The sequence below is a fragment of the Gekko japonicus genome, unplaced genomic scaffold (assembly GCF_001447785.1).
Source record: "Gekko japonicus isolate JY-2015 unplaced genomic scaffold, Gekko_japonicus_V1.1 scaffold188, whole genome shotgun sequence".
Lineage (NCBI taxonomy): Eukaryota > Metazoa > Chordata > Lepidosauria > Squamata > Gekkonidae > Gekko > Gekko japonicus.
Window position 1 is genome coordinate 943,476 of NW_015163098.1, and position 22,299 is coordinate 965,774.

Here is a 22,299-nt window from a genome sequence, read left to right on the forward strand (position 1 = left end):
ATGCTCGGTATAAAACTGAGCCGCACAGTGGACGGACCAATTGGGGCCAGAGGAGCGCCTCAATTCTCCGGCATTACGCCATCAAAGAGGTCGCCCCCCCAGCACCCCCAGCCTGGAGCCTATCGCAAGGCTCACCTGGGGGTGTCACCCCTCCAATCCACTGGCGCATGAATTGCTTCCCCAGAGGTAGGGGAAAGCGTCCGCCATCGCCGAGCCACAGACCGGAAGTCCCTGTCCCCTGATGTTGATTTCCTTGAAGATTTGTTCAGTCCTCAGGTATTCTGCTAGGGGTTCGACGGAAAGTGCAAAGATTAACGGGGACAGGGGGCAACCTTGTCTAGTCCCTCTGGAGATGTTGAAATATCTTGAGTTATCATTGTTTACCCTAACTTTTGACCTGTTGTTTTTATAGACAGCTTGTACTCCTCTTATGAAGATTTGCCCGAACCCGAGTTTCCTTAGGAGTTCCAGTATATAATTTGTCTCTACCGAATCAAACGCTTTTTCAAAGTCAAGCGCCAGAATCATTGACTCTTCTTTAGCTCTCTTCCCATGGACGATAACATTCAATGACCTGCGAATATTGTCTGATATCTGCCTATATGGGACGAATCCTGTTTGGTCCGGGTTAATATATTGTGCGACAAATGATTTAAGTCTGTTGGCTAGGATGGAGGTGAAGATCTTATTGTCATGGTTTAGCAAGGAAATCGGTCTGTACGAGGCTGGGTTTTTTGGGTCTCTGTTTTCTTTATGGATCACCACTATTGCTGAGTCTGACCAGGATTCAGGCACTATTCCATTTTTCAGGATGTCATTACAGGTGTTCAGTAAGTGGGTTAACAGAGTTGTATTAAAAGTTTTATAAAATTCCGCCGGTAAACCGTCTGGTCCTGCGGCCTTGTTATTTTTGGAGTTTTTGATGGTATCCAATAATTCCTTCAGAGTGATTAAAGACTCCATTTGCTCTTTGTGCTCTTGTGAGAGAACAGGCAAGGAGGGTATTGCGTTTAAGTAAGCTTCAATATTGTTCGTGTCCGGGTGCTTACTGCCATACAACTTTATGTAATAATCCACTAAGACATCCGCTATATCTTTAGCTGAATGCACTTGATATCCTTCACCGTTCATAATCGTACCTATGAACGTTGATTTCCTTTTCTCCTTCACTCTCCAGGCCAGGATCCGCAAGTTTTTTTGGTGATTTCTGCCACATCTTCTGTTTTAGATATGTCGTTTCTTTGTATCTGTGTAGTTTCCATACATTCCAGGATTTTACGTTCTGCAATGAGTTTACGGTAAGTCCGTTTGCTTCCTGTACGTTTATGACTCTATTCAAGTTGTGTAATTCTATCTATTATTTCTTTTTTTCCCTGATTCCTTTCTTTTTAGATTGCAGATGTTGTAGCTATTATGGAACCTCGTGCCACCGCCTTCATAGTGTCCCATATAAGAGCCAATGAGGTTTCACCCGAGACGTTTTCTACAAAAAAATTCTCCAACTCCTTCTCTATTTTGTCTCGGGCTTTTGTGTTTAATAAAATGTTCCTGTCAAGGGCCCAATTACAGACTGGCTTTGTTTGTGGACTAAGGTCTATGACTCCCTCCAGCCCTGTGTGATCTGTGAGGTGGCGGGGTTTAATTTCGATTGAGGATATTCTAGCTATCAATGGTTCTGAGGTCAAAACGTAGTCTATTCTTGTAAAAGTTCCATGAAGAGGCGAGTAGTATGTGAAGTCTTTCTCGTGGGGGTGAAGATTCCTCCATGTGTCCCCCAAGTGGTATTTCTCTAAGAGCAGTTTTATTTTATTAGTTCTAGGTGAATTAGGTTTTGTCTTGATGGTTTTCCCTTTTCTATCGAGTTTATCGTCAGCTATCAGGTTTAGATCTGCACCTATTATCAATTCGCCAACTTGGAACTGAGACAGTTCTGCTAGGGTTGCATCTAGGAATGGGATTTGCCTTTTGTTGGGAGCATATATGGAAGCTAGGGTGATTTTGGTCCCTTCTAGAATACCCCTAAGAAAGATGAATCTGCCTAAAGGATCTTTTATCGTATCCTCTGTGTAGTAATTAATGTTTTTCCTTACTAAAATGGCCGCTCCCCTTGATTTGGAGGATCCGTGTGCTTGAAGTTGAATCGGATATAGTGGACTTTTGATCAGAGGAACCTGAGAAGGTCTCAGATGAGTTTCTTGAATAAATAAGAGGTCTGGTCGCCTCCTCTTCAGATGTTGTAGCACTCTCTTTCTTTTGATGGGGTTGTTCAAGCCTTTAATATTTACCAAGCATATCTTCATATTTCTGTTTAGTATCGTGCCGAACTTGTGACTATGAATTGCTTAGAGTCTGACTGAGTTTGTACAGGTGTGAGTATATGTTTTCCCGGTTTAGATGTGATATAGCAACTTGATTTAGTTCCCTATAGTGTAACTGTGATTTGATATCCTGTAGTCTGGACACTAATGTGCGCTCTCTGGCAAGAGCGTGTCCTGAAAGACCTTGCTGTACCCTCAAAGCCGGATCTTTGTTATATAAATATTTATCTTAACCTCAATATGGTGTAGGATTCACACACCCTGTCTCTTAAGTCAAAGCACAAAACAATAGAGGTATAACAAAATCAACTGTACAAATATCAGATGGTGCTTATACTATTCCCTCAGATCTGTTGGGACCAGCTTTGAAAATCCATTAAAATGAATTGAGAAACCCAAGATTCCCCCCCCCCTCTAATTGTACTTTTAGAGTGAAATTTGTTATTTCCGTACACTTAAGTTAAAATAAGTTCCCCCCCACCCCCGCTCAATGAACTTAACCACTTGTCTAACTTAATCAAGTATGACTGCTGTGGAATGTTTTAAGAGCTACTTTACAGTCACTTGTGTAGTCGCTGTGTCTTTATTTTAAATAATAAAACCCTGACAGCTAAGAACTGTTGTGCATTGGTAATAATCATTACCATTTAAATAGTTTCTTGAACATATGTATCAACCTAAGTGAAATACTTTCATCCCCCCCCCCCTTAACATTGAAATATATGCACAGCTCTATGGAGTGATGGTGATGTATTTAGAGGCACAGTGATACCATTTTTAAAATTATGGTTATTTCTTGTTATCATTTTATTTCTAATTATTTGCAGGGAGAATCTCCAAAAAAAAAGAAAAAAAGAAGGCTAGGTATGGTTAACAAACAAACTTTGGGACAGAAAAATACTTTATTCTAAATGTGCAGAAACAGAACTCCTGGGTGCTTCTCTTTGTATAGCAGAGATCCTTGTTGAACTGGTGAGATTTTTGGGATTTTGAGAACAGATCCTAGGGGCCACAACAAAGGGGTTGCCATGAGGACTGGATCAAATCATGAAATGTTTGGAGATTCTGTGATGGAGGCAGTTTAAATTTGTGCTCCCTGCACAATGACTCCTAGGCTCTTTCAAAGCATTTCCTACTCCAAAAAAGTAGAGAAAAGAGAGTTGGCTGTTAAGTTGTGGAAGAGATGATCTAAACCACTCAGAGAGCTTCGGCTATGGGCGGTATAGACATGAAACAAATCATCACCATCACCATCATCTGAGGAAGAAGCAAGTTGGTTCCAAAAAGCACATCACATCACACATTAACACCACATATACGGAGCAACTAAGAGTGCAATCCTAACCAGGGTTACTCCCTCTAAAGCCATTTACTTCAATAGACTAAGTTAGAAGGAAATAACTCTGCACTGGTATAATATAGATAATGTGATTAATTTACTTAAGTAATTAATCATTCTTAGCTAATGGTTGAAATAATTCTTTGTAAGCATCTATATTCTCAGAACAGTACTGCATAGTTCTGCTTCTCCTCCAGTAAACTCTACAAAAGTGAGGCCATTAGTATGCAAAAGGAAATGAGCTCTATAAAAAGGGTGTTTTGTATTCAGGTCACCTCAGAGCAGTTGGGAAGAAGTTGTTTTTCATTTAAAAATATCTGAACATTATTTTGAATATTCAGTGTTTGAAATTAAAATTTCCTCTTCATGAAATCACCACTACTTTGAAAGTAAGGTTGAGTTGTGATACTGCTAGGCAATAAAACTGTCACACACATATTAAAAATGAGCCTCAGAAGAATTTTCTGCTTGAACATATACAGAATATTCCTTCTATTCTTTTATTTCAGCTTACACTTCAAAATGTCAGATGCTAAAATGTTACAATATGTTTCATTTTAAATTTTATTGGCATCAATCATTATGACTGCATTCTGATAGTAAATTGAATTGTTGCATAGTGAAAATGTGCACTGACCGAGCTTGTTGCCAAGCTTGTGCACGTGAACATAAGGAGCGGTGGCTCAGGCAGTAAAACGCCTGCAAAAAGTAATCCATCCAGCCTTAGGCTGTTAGAGTCCCACCGCGGTCGGGGTGAGCTCCCGACCCATGTCCTAGCTCCTACCTACCCAGCGGTTCGAAAGCCTAGCAAGTAGATAAATGGGTACCTGCCTTAGGTGCAGGGGGGCACCCGCCTTCCAGCGCAAAAGCGGTGAAGAGGAACTGTGGTGGCGGCAGGCGGCGGCGGCGATCCGGCAGGAAGAACATGCCGGTGAAACCGACATCAAGCTGCAGACGGTCCGGGCGGAGACTGGTCCAGAGACGTGGCGACGCAGCATGGCCGGAGCCAATCGGACAGGGGCCGGTGCAGCAGTCGTCGCACAAGTCATGGACTGTGGAGCCAACCTAGGAGGAGCCGCTGCGGAGCCGTGCCGGGATAGAACCCACCACGAAGCCACAGGAAGAAAGAAAGAACAAGCCAGCTGGGTGCTTGGTAGGCACTCACCTCCCCCATATATATATATACACTGTGGCCCTAGCTAGGAAGTATAATATATGCCTATGTAAACCGCTCAGAGCCTCTGGGATTGAGCGGTATAGAAATTGAATAAATAAATAAATAAATAAATAAAATAAGAAGAAGAACCCTGTGGGCTCAAAATCAATGGTCCATTTGGTATAGCATCCTATCTAATGCAGAAAGCAAAAAGTTACCCTTGAGGGCCAACAAACAAGACACAGAAGCCACGGTCATGCCCTAATGTTGTCTCCTAGTACTGGCGCCTCACTCCTCCATTCCTCTTCCCATTTCTTTTCTCATGCAGCATGGTTAGGGAGTCCTTCGTCATATTCTGTGAATGAGGATTGTTCTGTAAGTATCTAAACATTTACTAAAACCAGATGTAAATTATACTGAGGAATTTCACATTACCAAATTTCAGCCGGTTTGAAGCCATTTTTGATCCGTCTTGAAGTAAACCGGTACAGGATGTTTAAAGTTGGGGGGCATTTAAATTTCTTAGGGGGCACTGGCTAATCAAATTAAAGGAATACCTGGCTCCTTCCCCAGCTCAGGGCCCCTGGGCTGAATGGGAAGTCATGGGGCCTGGCTTGTAAGTCATGGGGCCTAGCCCCAAGATGCCCCAACGTAGCTACGGGCCTGCTTGGTGGCTACTCCAGAGACTGTCAGATACAGGCAAAAAACACTGTTCTTGCCTTCTCCAGTTTTCAGCAAGGTTCCCAGTCAGGAATAGGGTGGTAGTGCGCAGCCCTCCATGGGAGAGAATGCAGTTTGCTGGCAAAACTGTCAGGTCTCAGTTTATTTTATTGAGTACTCACTGTACTGTGTATATGATGCTTGCAAAGGTGCTGACTTCTGACATCATCTTATGTCTTTAGGGAGGGGAAAGATCAGTGCTGGAGGCGGTAGTGGTCATAAGAACAGTATTTATTGGAACATAACAGCCAACTAACAGAACAACTAACCCCTTCTCCAGTTATGGTCACAAGACCTGAGCCTTTCCTTTCTAGAGGGCTTCTGGGAGTTGTTCTGAAAGCAGTAATACCAATATACAGCAATTTCCTCTATATTTATGGAAGATATGAAGAGCCTTGCTGGATTTCAGCTCAGGTCCATACAGTTCCAAGAGCTTACCATAGTAACTAGCCTGAGGATTCTAGGAAGTTCAGCAGCAGCTCATGAAGGCAATGGGCCTACTCCCTTATTGCTCATTGCAACCACTGAAAAACCCTGAAAGATGAAATTTCATTTTGATATTGTGGTAGCTAATAGTCACTAACAGACCTATCAATCATAAATTTGTCTAATCTCTTTGCAGGTCACATTGTATTTTAAAATGAAAACGGCTTGGAAAATCTTACAATGGAAAAGCAGGATACAAACATATTAAGTATTTACTTTAAATCAATGGCTATCACCAGTGTTCCCTCTAAGCTGAGTCAGTGTGAGCTAGCTCACAGTTTTTTTAGCCTCCAGCTCACACGTTTTTGTCTTAGCTCAGGAAGGAGGGCTCCAGGGCAAACTAAGTTATGCAGTGGCCAAATTGCTTGCTCACAACTTTAATGCCAGTAGCTCACAAAGTGGAATTTTTGCTCACAAGACCCCACAGCTTAGAGGGAACATTGGCCATCACCACATCCTTTCCATAGGGTGGCAGTGAATCCCATAAATATTTTGTGTCCAGAATGTATTGCCAACAATTGTATTGAGTGATCCAAATGCTGAAGTGTTGAGAGCGAGATGCAAAAAAGAAAGAAAAGAGCATTTTTCAAATGTTGATCATCATGTTCCCCCTTTAGCCACCTTCCTTTCCCCTGGTGGAGGACGGTTTAGATGTTTCTTTTTTCGGAAGGTACCCCAATCCATTTATCGTTTCTTTGCATCTTCTTTGCACCGTTTCCCACCCTACAATAGCCTTTGGGAGTGGAGGACACAGTAGCTTGGTTAACGGAGTAAGCCACTATATTATTCGAAAACACACAGCGTACAAACACGTGCATGTGTGCGCGTATGAATAATGTCACAGTCCATGGGGATCTGTAGCGCCCAGCTGAGATAACAGAGGTCTGGGCGAGCTGCTCTGCGGGAAGGGCAGGCGGGATAACAGCTAGCTGTCCCAACTGAGCAAAGATCCGAACTTCTGCGGCGTCCAAGAGCCTTCCCCTTTCCCCGTCTTCCTGTCACTAACTGGCTCCGGTGGCCCCTCCGCTCTCCCCCTTCCAGCGTAGCGAGAGGTCGCGAAGGAGCGCGTTACCCAGCATGCAGCGGGCGGCGCGTTCGCACCAAGATGGCGGCGCCTCTGGATGAGTACGAGAAGGAAGCGGGCTGTGTCCCTATCCTGCACCCTGAGGTGAGCCCACCCCCCCTTGCTTTCCGTTCTCTCCTTGCTGTCCTGTTAGGGAAGGACGGGAGGAACTGGGAAGGTGGAGGGCGGGGAAGGGTTGGAGGCGATAGCGGCCGTTGCCACCTCCGCCCTTGGCACTCCTTCTCGGGGCGGGGGTGGAGGTTGGCCCGGAGGCGCAGGGAAGATTGCTGGGAAGGGTACGCGACGGAGAATGTGCTTCGCTGGGTTATGGGAAACGAGGATGAAGTCCTGTAAGACGGGGAAGACCGGGTGGTGAGAGTGTGTTTGTGTGTATATAGAGAGAGCTAGACAGAGAGATATAGATGTATAGCGGGAATCTGGGGGGAGGGTCAGTCTGGGCAATTTCTGCCTCTGTCTCTTCCTTACTTAAGCCTCTCCATGAGTGAAGGACTCTGAATGCCTTGTGTTCATTTGGACGGGGGTAGTGGCATCCTTGTTGCTGTTTTCTACACCTTCAGCTGCCTGATCCTGAAACTCGACCCTCTGGGGAAGTACCACTGTGACACACGTGTTTCTGTTAAGCGCCATCACTCACGGCTTGCTAAAACCTTGAATCCTCTGTACTGCAGAAGCAGGTAGTTGCACAGTTTATGGCACCCCAAGCTACTTTATAGATTGGGCGTTTTGTACATTGCAATTATCTGCCTGCTAGGTGAAGTGGTTCAAGACCTGGAATTCGAAAGCACTCTCTTGTCTTGTGGGGTTATTGATCTGCTAGTTTGATGTTGAAGATGTTGGGGCCTACTGTGGCTTACACATTGGTCAGATATACATTTATTTAGGGATTAATGGATATCCCTAGAAAAACACATTTCCTTGAATGGTTGCATTGAATTGCAATCTTTGCCCATTTTGCATAAATCATTATTTCCCAGCCAGTTGCTAACTGTGCTTGTTGCAAAATATGCCTTATCTCTTTATCCTCAAGTTAACTGCTCATATTTTTAATGCCAGGAAAAATGGTATTGATACTTCTCAGGTGCCCCCTGCTTCCTCCATGGATTGCCAGTGGGGAGAGATTTCTTACATTTCAGTGACTCCCCCACATAATGTTGACAGCATCTGTGCATGCTACAATTTTAAAACAATCTTGACCCCCCCTCCCCAAGATTATTTCCAGTGTTTCCAACACCTTGAAGGCAAGTGATGTCTCACTTCATACCAGAAATGATCACTCTATCCCTTTCAATACAACGGAGTTAAGAGATTCTTTTCGCCCACACAGATAGTGGTAGTGTAGAGAGAGAATCTGGAAAATTTCTTTATAAGAGCTGACTTTGAAAGTTTGGTTAATTTTAGTCATCAAAATGTAACCATCTCCCCCCCCCCCCCCCCCCTCCCCCGAGTTATTTGAAGAATATAGTAAATACCTTGGAGGACAATGTAGGTATGTTTTTAATTGTCATACTGTTATGAAGGAGCATGCTTAAGTTCATTTATGGGGGGATGGGAATCAAATAATCAGGGTGTTCAGCTTTTATTTTCTTTTTTTGACTGAGCAGATGGTATTTTTTCTCATAAAGTTTTTGTCTGAGACAGTATCTTAAATTGGTAACGTTTATCCCTTTTATAGTCATTTCAGTGATAATCATGCAGTTAAATTTTACACAAACATATTGTGGGGAAAGTATAATAGTGGCAAGAATTCTCAAGGTTAAGGTAGGGACAATACCATGCATTTGGTCTTGTTGCTGCCTAAAAAGATAATGCTCATCAAGATGTATGTGGAAGAATGAAAAAGCATAAATCCCTAACTGGTCAATTATTTTACTTTAACAGAAATAATCAATAAGTATGTTTGTATCAGCCTGGCGTGATCTGGTCCATGGGGTCGCGAAGAGTCGGACTCAACTGTGCGACTGAACAACAACAATGTTTGTGTTAGGAACATATGATCATTGCTAAAAGGTTGTAAGGCACTGCACTTAGTTTGAAGTAGGCTCAAAAGGGCTCAGTTCTAAAATCTTTGAATTTGGTGGTCTTCGTGCCAGAATTCAGTATTAGAGGACATCAGTTATTAGTATGGCATGTGCAGAATGCATTTCCCTTACTATTTACAGTACGTCTTTGACCCCATGCATTTGGGGTTAGAACTAGCGCATTCATATCACATGATAAAAATGAAATGTCAAAAGCGTTTCTCGTACATTTTTTTACTAATCCTTAACGTAGTGCAAAGAGAGTCAATATTTTTAACAACATACCACAGATTGGGATGGTGGGGGAAGGCTGAGAATTACAGTGTGGTCCTAAACAGAGTTACACCCTCATGACGCCCATGGATCCAGTGGTCTTAGAAGTGTGTAACTGTGAATAGGATTATGCTTTTAGTGACATGTCAAAGGCATTGCAATGAATACTTAGTTTCACTGAGTGAAACTATACATTACATCTACCATGCGATCGCACTGGGAACTTGCAGCCATATGACAGCTTTTGCCCAACTGAAAATAGTCTCCGGGGGTGTTACTTGCTCCATCAGTGTGGTGCATGTGCACTGAATGCTTGTATGTGCAGTCACCCCACAGGATAAATAATGCCCCCAAACTATTTTGGGCAAGAACAGTGGAATGGGAGAGGTAGGAGCACTGTCTCCTTCTGAACCATGGTCTAGATCTGAATTGGGTGCTTCTGTGGTGCTTCTGAATTGAGTTTGCATGGGGACCTCATGGCTCACATCCTATAGGAAGGCCCTGTGGTGGTACCATGGTGGATGTAAAATGTAGTTTTGCCCTGTGCTGTACCATTTCTAATAAATGGCACTGTACATGACCTTTTTCCAGTGCCCTGCTGTCCTGGATATTGCATGGGCACTGGAATTTCTTAGGGTAATTACTTTATAAGGCATAGGTTTCATTTTTATCTGCTATTGCTATTTATTGTTTTACTGTTTTTATTTTTGTTGATTTTATGTTGTGAGCCACCCTGAGCACATTTTTTGGGATAGGGCAAGGTATAAAATTAATTAATTATTGCAGCATCTAGCAGATTTAGGCTTCAGGACTTCTTATTTTTAGAAATTAAACACTTCCTAAAAGTTCCATTTGGAGTGGGGGTTAAGGACCAATACTGACTATTTGTTGAACGATGAGAACAGGTTGGAGGTTCTGTGCCAGGTCTTCTTGTTTTTTAGAACGTTTTTGGCATTGTAAAGGTACAATGGGATGGAAAGTAAACATTTAGCGTAGGATGTAATAAATTTGGACTTTCCTTCTCTCCAGACCTTTGTACTGCCACAATACTTCTGAAAAGCTAGAAGACTTTACACCATATTTCTGACCTTTCTCCAATCTTTCACCAAGAGCTCAGCATTTGACTAAAGAATATGGCATGATACCTTCATGTTCATTTTCCTATCCTAAAATTACTGCCTTTGAATTCCATTAGTAAAAGAGAGGAATAGAGATTTCCAACATATGAGTGTGTTGAGATGCTTCTATGCATGGTCATTGAATCTCAAGACTACAGATTTATAGCTGTAGTTGTATCTGGGTCTCTATTATATTGTGGGCAAAAATTTCTGTTATTGAAAGACTTCTCTGTTATTTCTAATATAAGGGTTATGGAATATGTCTTCATCTTTTTTAAACATACGTTTGAGATATAACCTTTGTTTTCAGAGTGGATAGGAGCTGGCAGATATATAGGTAATAATAATAATAATAATAATAATAATAATAATAATAATAATAATAATAATACCTTTCGATTTATTGATCGCTCAATCCGGCAGAGCTGCTGGCTCTGAGCAATTTACAGTTACACAGGTTTCACACAAGGGACTAACAATTTCATAGGGGTAAGGGAGGACAACATATAATTCTTTAAATCGCACACATTTGCAGCCGACGGGGATTTTGTTCAGCTGAAAGCTTCAGATGTGTTCCGGACAGCATTCACTTCGGCTTGGCTTGATGACGTTGGTTCTTCCTGGGCTGCTTTTTGAGTTGTAGCGCCGCACTGCCACCGCCTGGCCGGATTGGCCCATCACAGGTTTCTTAATGCCGAAGAGGTCTTTTTTCCAGGCTTACGAACTTACGAGCTGGACATTCCATTTGCCGGCTAACACCTCCCTTGCGGGGGTTTAGTGTGCCCACCCTCTCTAAGGAGTGGTACCCATTTTATCTACTCGCCGAAGCTTTCAAACCGCTGGGTGGACGGCGAGCTGGGGACAAGGCTGGTAGTTCACACCAGCGCGGGCTAGAACTGACAGCAACTCTGTTCAGTTCAGATGTTAACCAGAGGATAAATCCTCTGTGCCAAGGCTCTGTATCTGTAATCTGTATCTGTTCCATTCTTACAGTTACAAAGTAACTACAAAGGCTTTTCTGGTAGGCAGTAGATGGGACTCAGGCGAAGAAAGCAAGTGGAAAAGCAGAAAGAAGATACCTAAAATTTGCAAAGAAAACAAAATAGTTCAGATTATTACTACTACTTATTTTTATTTGCATACTAGTATCTTGAGACTTCAGAAATGTAGAAATTCTGTGGAGAATTAAATCTGTTAAAAACAAGCAGAGCAAAATTGAGCAACTCCTAAAGTGACCTACATGTAAGATTTAACTCTGTGTTGTGAATATTCATAACTATGGATTTTTTTTAAAAAAGTGTTTCAATTAACTGGATGTATGCAGAGGTCATTTCGGGGGGGAACGCGGGGGAACGCAGTTCCCACGGGTGAGGTACGAGGGGGCGGGGCACATGACGACGCCCTGCTACCGGCCGCCCCACTTCCGGCCCTCATTCAGCCAGGAGGAGGCAGGAGAAGAGGGAGGGTAAGTTGCTTCCTCCCTGCCTCTCCCCACCCCTGCCTGCCTGGGGCCAGGGAGGGCCTTCACGGGGCTTCCTTGCACTCCCGCCGGCCTTGCAGGTCCACCGCCGGGCCCCTTATGGGGCTCGGCAGTGGAGCTGCAAGGCCAGCGGTGGCGGCCGGGACCACTGGGGACGGGGTGTGTGGCCTTATGACACTTCCGGTGATGTCAGGGGGTGTGGCATATGCTAATGAGTTATGCTAATGAGTTCCCCTAGCTCTTTTTCTACGAAATGACCCCTGGATGTATGGTAAACCAGTTGTGGAAATAGCAACTGTCTTTATCTACATTATATTAGGCCTGATTTAAGCAATCAGTGCAAAAAGAGGAAAAGGGAAAGGGAAAATGAAAATGAAAAAATAAAGGTGCAAAACTTACTTTCCTATCAAGCCTTAATTGATATTACTACTTTAACAACATAAAATGTGTGCTTTATTACTTAGCACATAAAATTGTACTACTTGGCATATTTATGGAATTTAGAAGTATAAATGTCATAGTAGTCTACAAGCAAAACGGAAAAAATAACAGTATCTGAGAGAGAATTGCAAATGGCTGCACTTGATGCTACATTTAGCACACATATCTTCATTTTTGCCATCTGAAAAGTAAGAAAAACAAACATTAAAATTATAGGGGGGAAAGTGTGTTATTTGGACAAAAACAGTTTAATATGGTCATAATAGGACTACCAGCATTTGTATATCAAGTTAAACTTTGTAACGTTAAAAACACTAAACTTGTTAATTAAACATGTAGCATAATATTTGTTATCTAAATTACTAACATGGTAACAATAAATGTATCCTTGAAAATATGTTGTGTCTAGCGTATACATAGAAATTATCATTATTTAACGCTGCAAGTTGATGTGTATAAAATTTTACAAGCTACACATTTTGAGCAAGTAAAATCTTGTCTTAAAACGCACTTCACTAATTCTAGATGAGAAAATATTTCATTTGATGTGTTTCCCCAGTGCTTCCCCAAATTTCCCATTTTTTTCCTTTGGAAATTAAAAAAAAAAAATCCTTATGGAGAAAGTAGTGCCATTTACTTGTATTGCCATATTTTGTTGTTGTTCAGTCGCACAGTCGAGTCCGACTCTTCATGACCCCATAGATCACATTACGCCAGACCCTCCTTCAGTCATCCTCCAGAGTTTGCTCAACTTCATGTTCGTTGCATCGATAACACTGTCTAACCATCTTATCCTTTGCTGTCCCCTTCTTCTCTTACCTTCAATCTTTCCCAGCGTCAGGGTGTTCTCCAGTGAGTGCTCCCTTCTCATTTGGTGGCCAAAGTATTTGAGCTTCAGCTTCAGTATCTAGCCTTCCAGGAAACAGTTGGGGTTGATTTCTTTTAGAATTGACTTAGTCGATCTCCTTGCAGTCCAAGGAACTCTCAAAAGTCTTCTCCAGCACCATAATTTGAAAGCATCTGTTCTTCAGCACTCAGCCTTCCTTATGGTCCAACTCTCGCAGCCATACATTACTACTGGTAATACCATTGCTTTGAACATATGGACTTTTGTTGACAGGGTGATATCTCTATTTTTTATTGTGCTGTTTAGGTTTGCCATAGCTTTCCTTCCAAGGAGCAGGTGTCTGTTAATTTCATGGCTGCAGTCACTGTCTGCAGTGAGTTATTGCCATATTTTACAGCTCTTTTTATGTTTTATGAGAGCCAGTTTGGTATGGTGGGTAGGAGCACAGACTCTAACCTGGGAGAACTGGGTTTGATTCACCACTCCTCCACATGCAGCTGCTTGTGTGACCTTTGGTCAGTCATGGCTCTCTCAGAGCTGTTCTTTCAAGAGCAGATCTCAAAAGAGCTCTCTCAGCTCCACCTGCCTCACAGAGTGTCTATTGTGGGGAGGGGAAGGGAAAGGAGATTGTAAGTCACTCTTTCGGGTAGTGAAGGGTGGGGTATAAATGCCTCCTCCTCCTCCTCCTCCTCCTCTTCTTAATAAATTCCATTGGAATTTAAAACATGGGACATTTTAAGTTATATGGTATTCATGCAGTTTTGTGTTTTCAGTTAAAAACTTGGGAATGGGATCTTTTAAAATAAATCACTAGTCAGTAACACTAGATTTAAATCATGGTTTTCTACATAAAGACTCATTCTTGCTGGTGTAATCTTAATATTTACAACCAGATGAAGGTTTCATTTTTAGAATAACAACTTTTTAGAGTAGTTTTACAGTTATATAAAAATTACTGATTTGGTTATTGTGAAGTGAACTATCTCCAGTTTAATAGGTTATTCATTCATATTTGGACAGCTTTTCTGCTTTACTTTATTGGAAGGTGAAAAATAATCATTACCTTAATAATAACAGTTTAAATATTTTTATTTAACTACAACAGTAACATTATAGCATATGTCCATATTTGTTAACTGATGTGGTTAAACAAAATATCTTTAAAAAAAACTTAGACTATCAGCTCAGTCCACATATGAAAAACTTAAAATACTGTCCTCTGTAGCTCACTCATCTTCATCTTGTTTGTTCATAATCTGGAAAAGAAAAACAAGCTTTCCTTCTTTATTGGTTCCCAAATGATTTCTCATTTTAGAATGAATGATTCCAAAGGAAGAGAATATTCTTTTTACACCAGCAGAAGAAGCTACTGCTGTTAAAAGTGAAATAATTATTTCTACAGTCTCTAAATCCAAGTGCTTAAGTGACTTCCATAAGTTCACTGGTGTGACTTTCTTTTAAAACATCATCAGCAAACATATATTTCTTGAATGGTTGCCCCTCAGCTCTGATGTTTATTATAATTGGCATTACAGATGGATGATTGCTGGATACCCATGACATAGTTAATGCCTCTTCCTCAGCACTTTTGACCCTGGTACCGAATATTGACAATATTTGTGAGGACATGAGCTGGATACAGTGCTTGCCCCATTCTTTTTTTATGCTTGTAATTTTATTCTGTCAATGTGTAGTTCCGTTTTTAAGTGCTCACTCAGTTCCTTCCAAATTTCAACCGCATCAGCAATAAAACAGCTATTTTTCTGTATTTTGTTTAAAGCTTCAGAAATGGGTTTCGGGATGCTCAGCATCTGTTCAACATTTCTCTTAAACCCAGTGCTGAGGACTTTGGCCATGACAGTGCCATCTATTTTCTCTTGATTCTCTCATCAGATTCACTAATTCTTATCAGAATAGGCCAGTTCTTGATAATACTGCTCATAACATTCCACTACAGAGTTCCATCTAACATCTTGTGGGAGTGTGAGCTTGGTTCCACCCATTCTTTTCAGAGCTGCTTCTGCAAAATGATTGTCACAGAAGTATTTAGCAATTTCAACATTAGTCTTTATTTCTGGAACATGAAGTCTTTGACTAGAAGGTGCAGCAAATGAGCACTGCAACCATATGTTATTAGCTTTGTATTCCCTTCCTGCTCTTCGAAATTTCTTCTCATCTTGGATACATTTGCAGCATTGTCTGTGACCAAACTGCATAATAGACATCTGAATTTTTGTTCACATGTAATTATAAGCTTTTGCTGCCACTTTTTAAAGAATTCTGCTGTGTGTGCATTTCCTGATGTATCAATTTTTTTCTGCAAAGAAGACATTCCCTTCTTCTGTTGTTATACAAGCACATACAACAGGATCATTGTGGACAATCATTACACCACCCATTGACTTAGGTTAACAGTTTTATCCTCTGGAGCAGAGGTATCAAACTCATTTGTTATGAGGGCTGGATCTGACATAAATGTCACTTTGTTGGGCCAGACCATGCGTGTCGTAAAATGTAACACGAGGTGCCAGAGATATAAACTTTATAAAGGTGATTTCAGCTTGATTGGATTAGGTGTAATATACAGAGGTGTAGTAGGCATGGAGATACCGGCATTGGTAACAAGACAGGAAACCTAGGTCTCCCTCTTGGAGGATGTAGCTTTTCACCGGCTGCAGTTGCGATGGTCAAGGCTCAGGTCTCCAGAGTGCAAGGCGGAACCGTGCACTTCATGTCAGACCTCTGGAGCAGCCAGCAGGGCTGTTGAGGCATGGCCCAGGCCCCAGAAGGGGACAGTCCTGCCACTGGGCTACAAAGTGGTTCTGCTCCATTTGAAGGGGATGGATGCAGATCACACGGTGCAAAACATCATGGCCGTGTGATACAGAGAAGCCTGAGGGAGTGGGTGGGTGGTGGCAACATTGTCTGTGGCTACCTAGTCATGGACGCCGGCACCAACATTCTGGCAGAGATGAAGTGCATCCATCACAAGGACATCGTCTGCCTGGCCCACATGCTTCAGCTGGTGATGAAGGATGCTCTGGGGCTGGGGAGCACTGTCAAGGCCACCTGGGATGCTGCCCTGTTGAGATGCAGTCCTTGCTTGAGACCTGCCGGCGCCTGCTGCTCACTACTTGCGTAGCATCAAGCCTGCCTTCTGCTGCATGAGAGATAGGAGGAGGGGGATGAGAATTTCACCTGAACCATGATTGCACATTTGGTGGAGTAGAAGAGCTCTGCGCATCTCTTCTATGACCATCCTGCATAGGGAAGAAGAACTCAGCATTCACTCCAACTACTAGCTGACCCTTTCCCAAATGGTGTGTGTCCTTAAGCCCTTCCAGGACACCACTGATGTGCTGTGCACCCATACAGCCCTCCTGGGACAAGTCGTCCCCCTGATTCAAGGGCTGGACCAGGTGCTGGCCTCCACACTGGAGCTGGCTGTTCTCCCACGGGGCAGGGCCTTGGCAGAGAGATTGCATCCTCTCTGCAATAAAGGGGAGTACAAGCTGGCGTGTTTTGACTGAGACCCAGGGAAAAAAGCAGCATTGCTCTCCTGAATGCAGAGCTCTTGCAGTGGAAGTCTGTGCTCTGCTGAGACTGCAGAGGCTACAGACCAACAGACATGGCCAGAGGGAACAGCAGATGGAAGAGGCTGGTGAGGAGGAGGAGGCGGCACAGCCCAGCACTTCTGCTTCAAAGAGCCCAACCAGGGAGAAGCCCCACTACTGGTTGTCAGTAGTGAACCAGGAGGTCAGCAGTGGTGGGTGTGCAGTGGCGGAGGATTTGGCAAAGGTGATTGTGAGGGAGTACCTTGCCAAGTCTCCTGAGACTGCCAACACCAATCACCTGGGGTACTAGTCCTACAAGGCTGTCCTCTGGCCCAAACTCTCTTGCGTGGCCATAAGCCCTGAGTTCATGTAACACCCAAACCCCAGCAGGGGAGTGAAGTTTACAATCAGGAGGGTATAAAATGTGGATCCTCATCCAAGGCACTCCACGTGAGCAGAGAGACGGGGTTGGATCAGAGCCCTGAGTCTACCTAACACACAAACCCCAACAGGGGTGAGAAGTAATACTTGTACTTTGTTTCAGTTTTCTTCAATCCTAGTTCTGTTACTTTATTTATTAGATGTCCCCCTCATCCTATTAATTGTACTGACATCATGTAATTCACTTTGAGTCTCAGTGAGAAATTATGTGTAACATACATTGATAAGTAAATTCACACTTTATATTTAGAATGAATATGTTTTTAAATCAGGCTGACATTGAAAGAAGAATCTGCAATCTAGTGGAGTCAATGGAAAAAAAAATCTCCCATTGATTTTAAAAGGCGAGTATTTCAGCCTTAGCAAATCAAAGTCAGCTAATCTGAGTGGTCCAGTTTGGGATTTATTTATTTTGCTATAAGCGATGACTTATTCCTCACCAGCTGTGCATAAAATCATATGATCTTTCTGACCTCCAAATACTGTGTTCGAATTAAATCCTCTGATCACACATCTGTCTTCCTTTGTTATGTAAAAACTTTATGAGCGTATTGGAGAATGGGCAGGATTAATCAGTTACGTGATTGACTTTTTCTGAATGAAGTTCCCCATTGTTGTATTTCAGTTTGAGAAGATTTTTGAATGGTTGGAAAAATATCCTTTGGTGTACTATTTGGTTTATTACAGTTGATTTGATATATTTATCCCATTTCTGCAGATAGGGGGTTTTTGAACTATATTTTCCTTTAAAAAATCCCAATATTCAGGGGGGTTTCCAGTGACCAGGAGGCTGCGCGGTTGAGACTGAAGCAGCCTCCACGTCTGAGCTCCTAAAAATGTCAAAACAAGATTAATAGAAGCGGCCAAAAGGAGGTAACACCCCCCCCCCCAAGAACCTCAACAAACAGACAGAATAATGCAATCCTCGGAGGAAGAGTCTCCTCCCCGTTGGAAGCAGACACAGACGAAGAAGCAGCAACCCGAACGGGCAAAAGAAAACACGAGGACTCAATAACAAAAAATGACATCCAAGCTATGTTTACAGAGCTGAAAAGAGAACTAATAGAAATTATCACCCCAATTCATCAAAAGGTTGACGCCATGAATCGGAATATAACTGACTTGAAAGAGAAAACAGATAAGGCACTTACTGAAGCAGCTAATAATACGAAAGCAATAGAATTAAAGACTTTTGAATCATGGAGCAAAAGCAAAATTATACTCTTGGACATTAAAGCCCGTGAAAGGAAAATCAAATTTAGGGGAATTTCCGTAAACTTTGCCATGGATAAAGACCTCATGGGCTCTTTAAATGAATGGCTTCAAACTTTGCTGCAACTTCCAACTCCATTGATTAGTCAAGCTTATTGTTTGAATCCATCGCAAGCTGGCTCCCCAGCTTTGATCCCTGATATAGTGGCTGAACTAACTGACATCAAAGCAAAGAAGATCGTGTTGGAAGCCGCCAGGAAGAGTAATGGGCTTCAACTGGAAGATACACGAGTTCAAGTATACCAAGACCTACCGTATGAGATCTTTACAGCTCGATGGAACTTGAAACAAATTGCAGAACAACTAGTAGAATGACATATTCACTACTGTTGGCTTTCTCTAGGGCATCTTTCAGTAACTCATCAAGGTAGAGTTTTCACTGCTTATGACATTAAATCTGGGGAAGCCATGCTAAGGAATTTAGAAAAGGAAATTACATAATAAAACTCAGTAGAGATGTGCCTTAAAGAACTCTACAAGAATTTCAAGATCTTTTGAAGACTATAGAGGAATAGGAAATTATCATTTTAGAGCCCTCATAGAGAGAAAAGTAAGACTAAAACTTAAATGGCTGGAGCAGGGCGGGCAAGGCATTCGGGAGGAATCTTTCCACTACCTCCCACAGGGTTGGGTCCCAAGCAAAGGCCCCCTTCAGATTCTTCCGAAGTCCGAAAGTGAGGTGACAGCCTCCAAGAACTCCACTATGAAGAAATAGATATTCTTTAAATGATAGCAGTTAAAGACTATAAAACTTAGAAGATAGAATATTATGAGAAACAGTCTGAGATTTATGGAAACATTGTAGAAGCCTAATTGATATAAAATAATAATCATTAGTTATCTGTTTATTAAATTATGTACTATTTGTCCAGGAGTTCGAGGAGATGATAGTAATTGTTTAACAAGCAATCACTGGTAGTGAATAAGAAAATAATTTTATTTATATTAAGTAGAAACTGGCAGTGCTATAGAGTATAATTGGAAGGAATAGTTTGTATACCATTCCAAAACTGTATGATATTTATGTTATGAACATGTGATGTGGAAAATAATAAAATATACTATAAAAAACAATATTCAGCAAACATATATAGTGGAACTTGTTTTGGTCTACACATTTTCTCTCAGTAATACCATCACCAACGTAAACTGCATTGACTGTTCTTTTATGATGGTCTTTTGGAGGGCTTCTCTGGAGATCTTATGCTTTTAAGTACCTGGATTGTGGTGTGTTTTGTTTTTTTTAAATGTAGAGAACTGCTTCTCTAGTGATATGACTGAACAGTATCTTTGTGTTTCAGAGTGCATTTTGCATTTCTTAATCGTGGCTGGGATTAAAAGCCAAATCCCAAAAAGATCAAAACAAAAAAAAGGAAAGTAAAATATAAGTGTGCGTGTAGTGCAAATGCACAAAATATAATATATAATTTAATAATACAGTTGTTCTAAAATATCATTTAAAAACAACAGTCTTAAGCATAGAAGTACCTAATCCCAATATAAAGACAATGGTTTTTATATATGGAGACATTATGTACCTTTTAACCTGTATTTATATGAATGGGAAGTAAGAAGCAGGTAATTTAGGGGTGGGAGACATGAAAAAGCTATGTGAGGGCAAGAGCCTATGAGAAAGAAACAGCAAGTGCATGATGTGTGAGCAGCCACTTGGAGTAAAATGGGGAGACTGGGAGGGTGAATGACCAAGGGAGAAGAAATAGTGGTCACAAGAAGTGTCAGGAAGACAACTAAAGAAACTGAGGTGGCAGCTGTGAGTGGGGAGAACTGGGAAAACTGAGTGTGTAAGTAGCAGGAAGAATCAGTAAGTAGTACTGAAAAAGAAGCAGAGCCAAAGGCGAGAAAGGAAAAGTAAAGTAAAGGACAGGTCAAAGGAGAGAAAGCAGTAACTGAGGGGCAGACAATAATCTGTTGGTAGAAAGGAAGATTAGGCAGGCAATTAAGCAAGACAACAAAGATTCAGATTACTGTAGGAGGAAGTGAACATGTCAGAGGAGAAGGAAATGAAACCAGATCAGTGGGAGGGAAGAAGTTTAGACAAGTAGAAACAGAGCAAGAGGGGAAGAAGGGGGGGGCAGTGTGGGTCCCCACAGTCATCAGCTTCCATAAATTAATTTATGACAAAAGGGCAGCCAGGGAGATACTTTAAGCAGATTTGCCTGTCAAATATGTGAGCAAATGTAAAGTAGATTATCAACTTTTTAGGATTACAGAACCAGTGTATCTTATTCTATAGAAATTACAATGGTAATATTCTGCGCCTAATATCATGAAGTACTATAATGGGCTTTGAATATGTCATACCTAAATAAATAGTTTAAATTACAACACATAGCAAGACTTTGGCGCAAAAACACAGTAGTTCCAGACTAATCTTCACAAAGAAGCTGCATTGACACATTTAGGCCAGGGGAAATAATGATCTGTTGCTGCATACTGCATCAGTTTCAGTATTTACATTATACCAGGAGCAGAGGGAGTAGTGAGATGGATGTGCTGGATCTTTTGGGTATTCCACCACAACGATCGGCTTGTTAAGAGAGAGATGTGCAATGAGAAAAACTGAGGCTCCAGCATATTTTCTTCCCTGCACAAGGCTAGTGCTCTTAGAGTGCTAGCCTAAGCCTTTGTATAGGTAATGTATTTATTGTGTATTTATATATATTCTTTCCAAAGAGGGGTCAAGATGATGAAGACAATAGTGAAGTCATAGTAACCCCTTAAAACAATAACCACTTAAAACACATTAAAAAGAGTAGTGGTAACATGTAGCTTGTACATTTTTGCAGCAAAAAATACTAGCAAAATAAATAGCTTTTCAGGAGCTTTTTATTAAATATGTATACTACTATGACTAAACAGGCCCTCAGGCTGGCTGTTAACAATAGCATAATACCACAACAATCAACCCAATAATTGATGAATTAATCTCTCCCTTATATATAAATCCATAGTGGGGCCCAACATTCCAATGCACACCAACAGTGTTTGGAAGCTTGAACTGTCAGTCAGAAGACGCTGGCTGGGTTGACTGGCTGCTTTGTGTAGTCCCGCCCACGTCACCCCCCGCCGGTTCAGTCTGCTCAGTCTGCTCTGGGACCGCCGGTTCAGTCTGCTCTGGGCCTCTGACAGGAGAGGACCACCTGCAGACTGAACGCAGGGACGGGGCTTCTACGGCTGGGCCGCTTCAGCCCACTTTTCTCTGATTGGGCCAGCGTTTCAAGGTCATTTGCATATGGAAGCTGATTGGACTTCACTCCATTCCACACCTCAAACTCCCCCCCTCCCACAAGACAGTTGGAATTGTCGCATATGGGACCTACTGTATTCTGAGGTAAAATATGTCCTCACTCACAACACATCACTTCCCCTTCAAAAGAAACAAACCCAATAACACAATCATGCCACACCACAAGCAGAATACCACAAGGCAAAAAATGATAAGAAAAGGTGCAAGCAGTCACCCCATTACTGCCACAGATGGTGTGCAGGTCCCAGGTTCATGTTTTAAAAGCTGCCTGGGGGATTATGGACCATTCACACACTTTCAACCTTAACATACCTCACAGGGTTGTTGTGCAGATCATACGGGGGAGAGGAGAATTATGTCAGCTGCTTTGGTTCCCACTGCAGGGAAAGACTGCCCTTTCCCTAGGCAGAGGCTGTGGGTGGGGGGATGTAAACCTGAAGACAGGCAGGCAGATAAAGGTAGGCTGATGGTTGCCTGGAAAGGA

General features: G+C 42.0%; 1 protein-coding gene across 1 annotated transcript in view; it reads left to right on the forward strand.

The window, feature by feature from the left end:
• Positions 1–7,124: 7,124 nt before the first annotated feature.
• The window catches only part of ZDHHC17 (zinc finger, DHHC-type containing 17), a 91,738-nt gene continuing 76,563 nt past the window's right edge, over positions 7,125–22,299 (forward strand). Inside the window, exon 1 of the mRNA XM_015406662.1 lies at positions 7,125–7,187. Coding sequence (XP_015262148.1) covers positions 7,125–7,187 — 63 coding nt within the window. The remainder of the gene's footprint in view (positions 7,188–22,299) is intronic.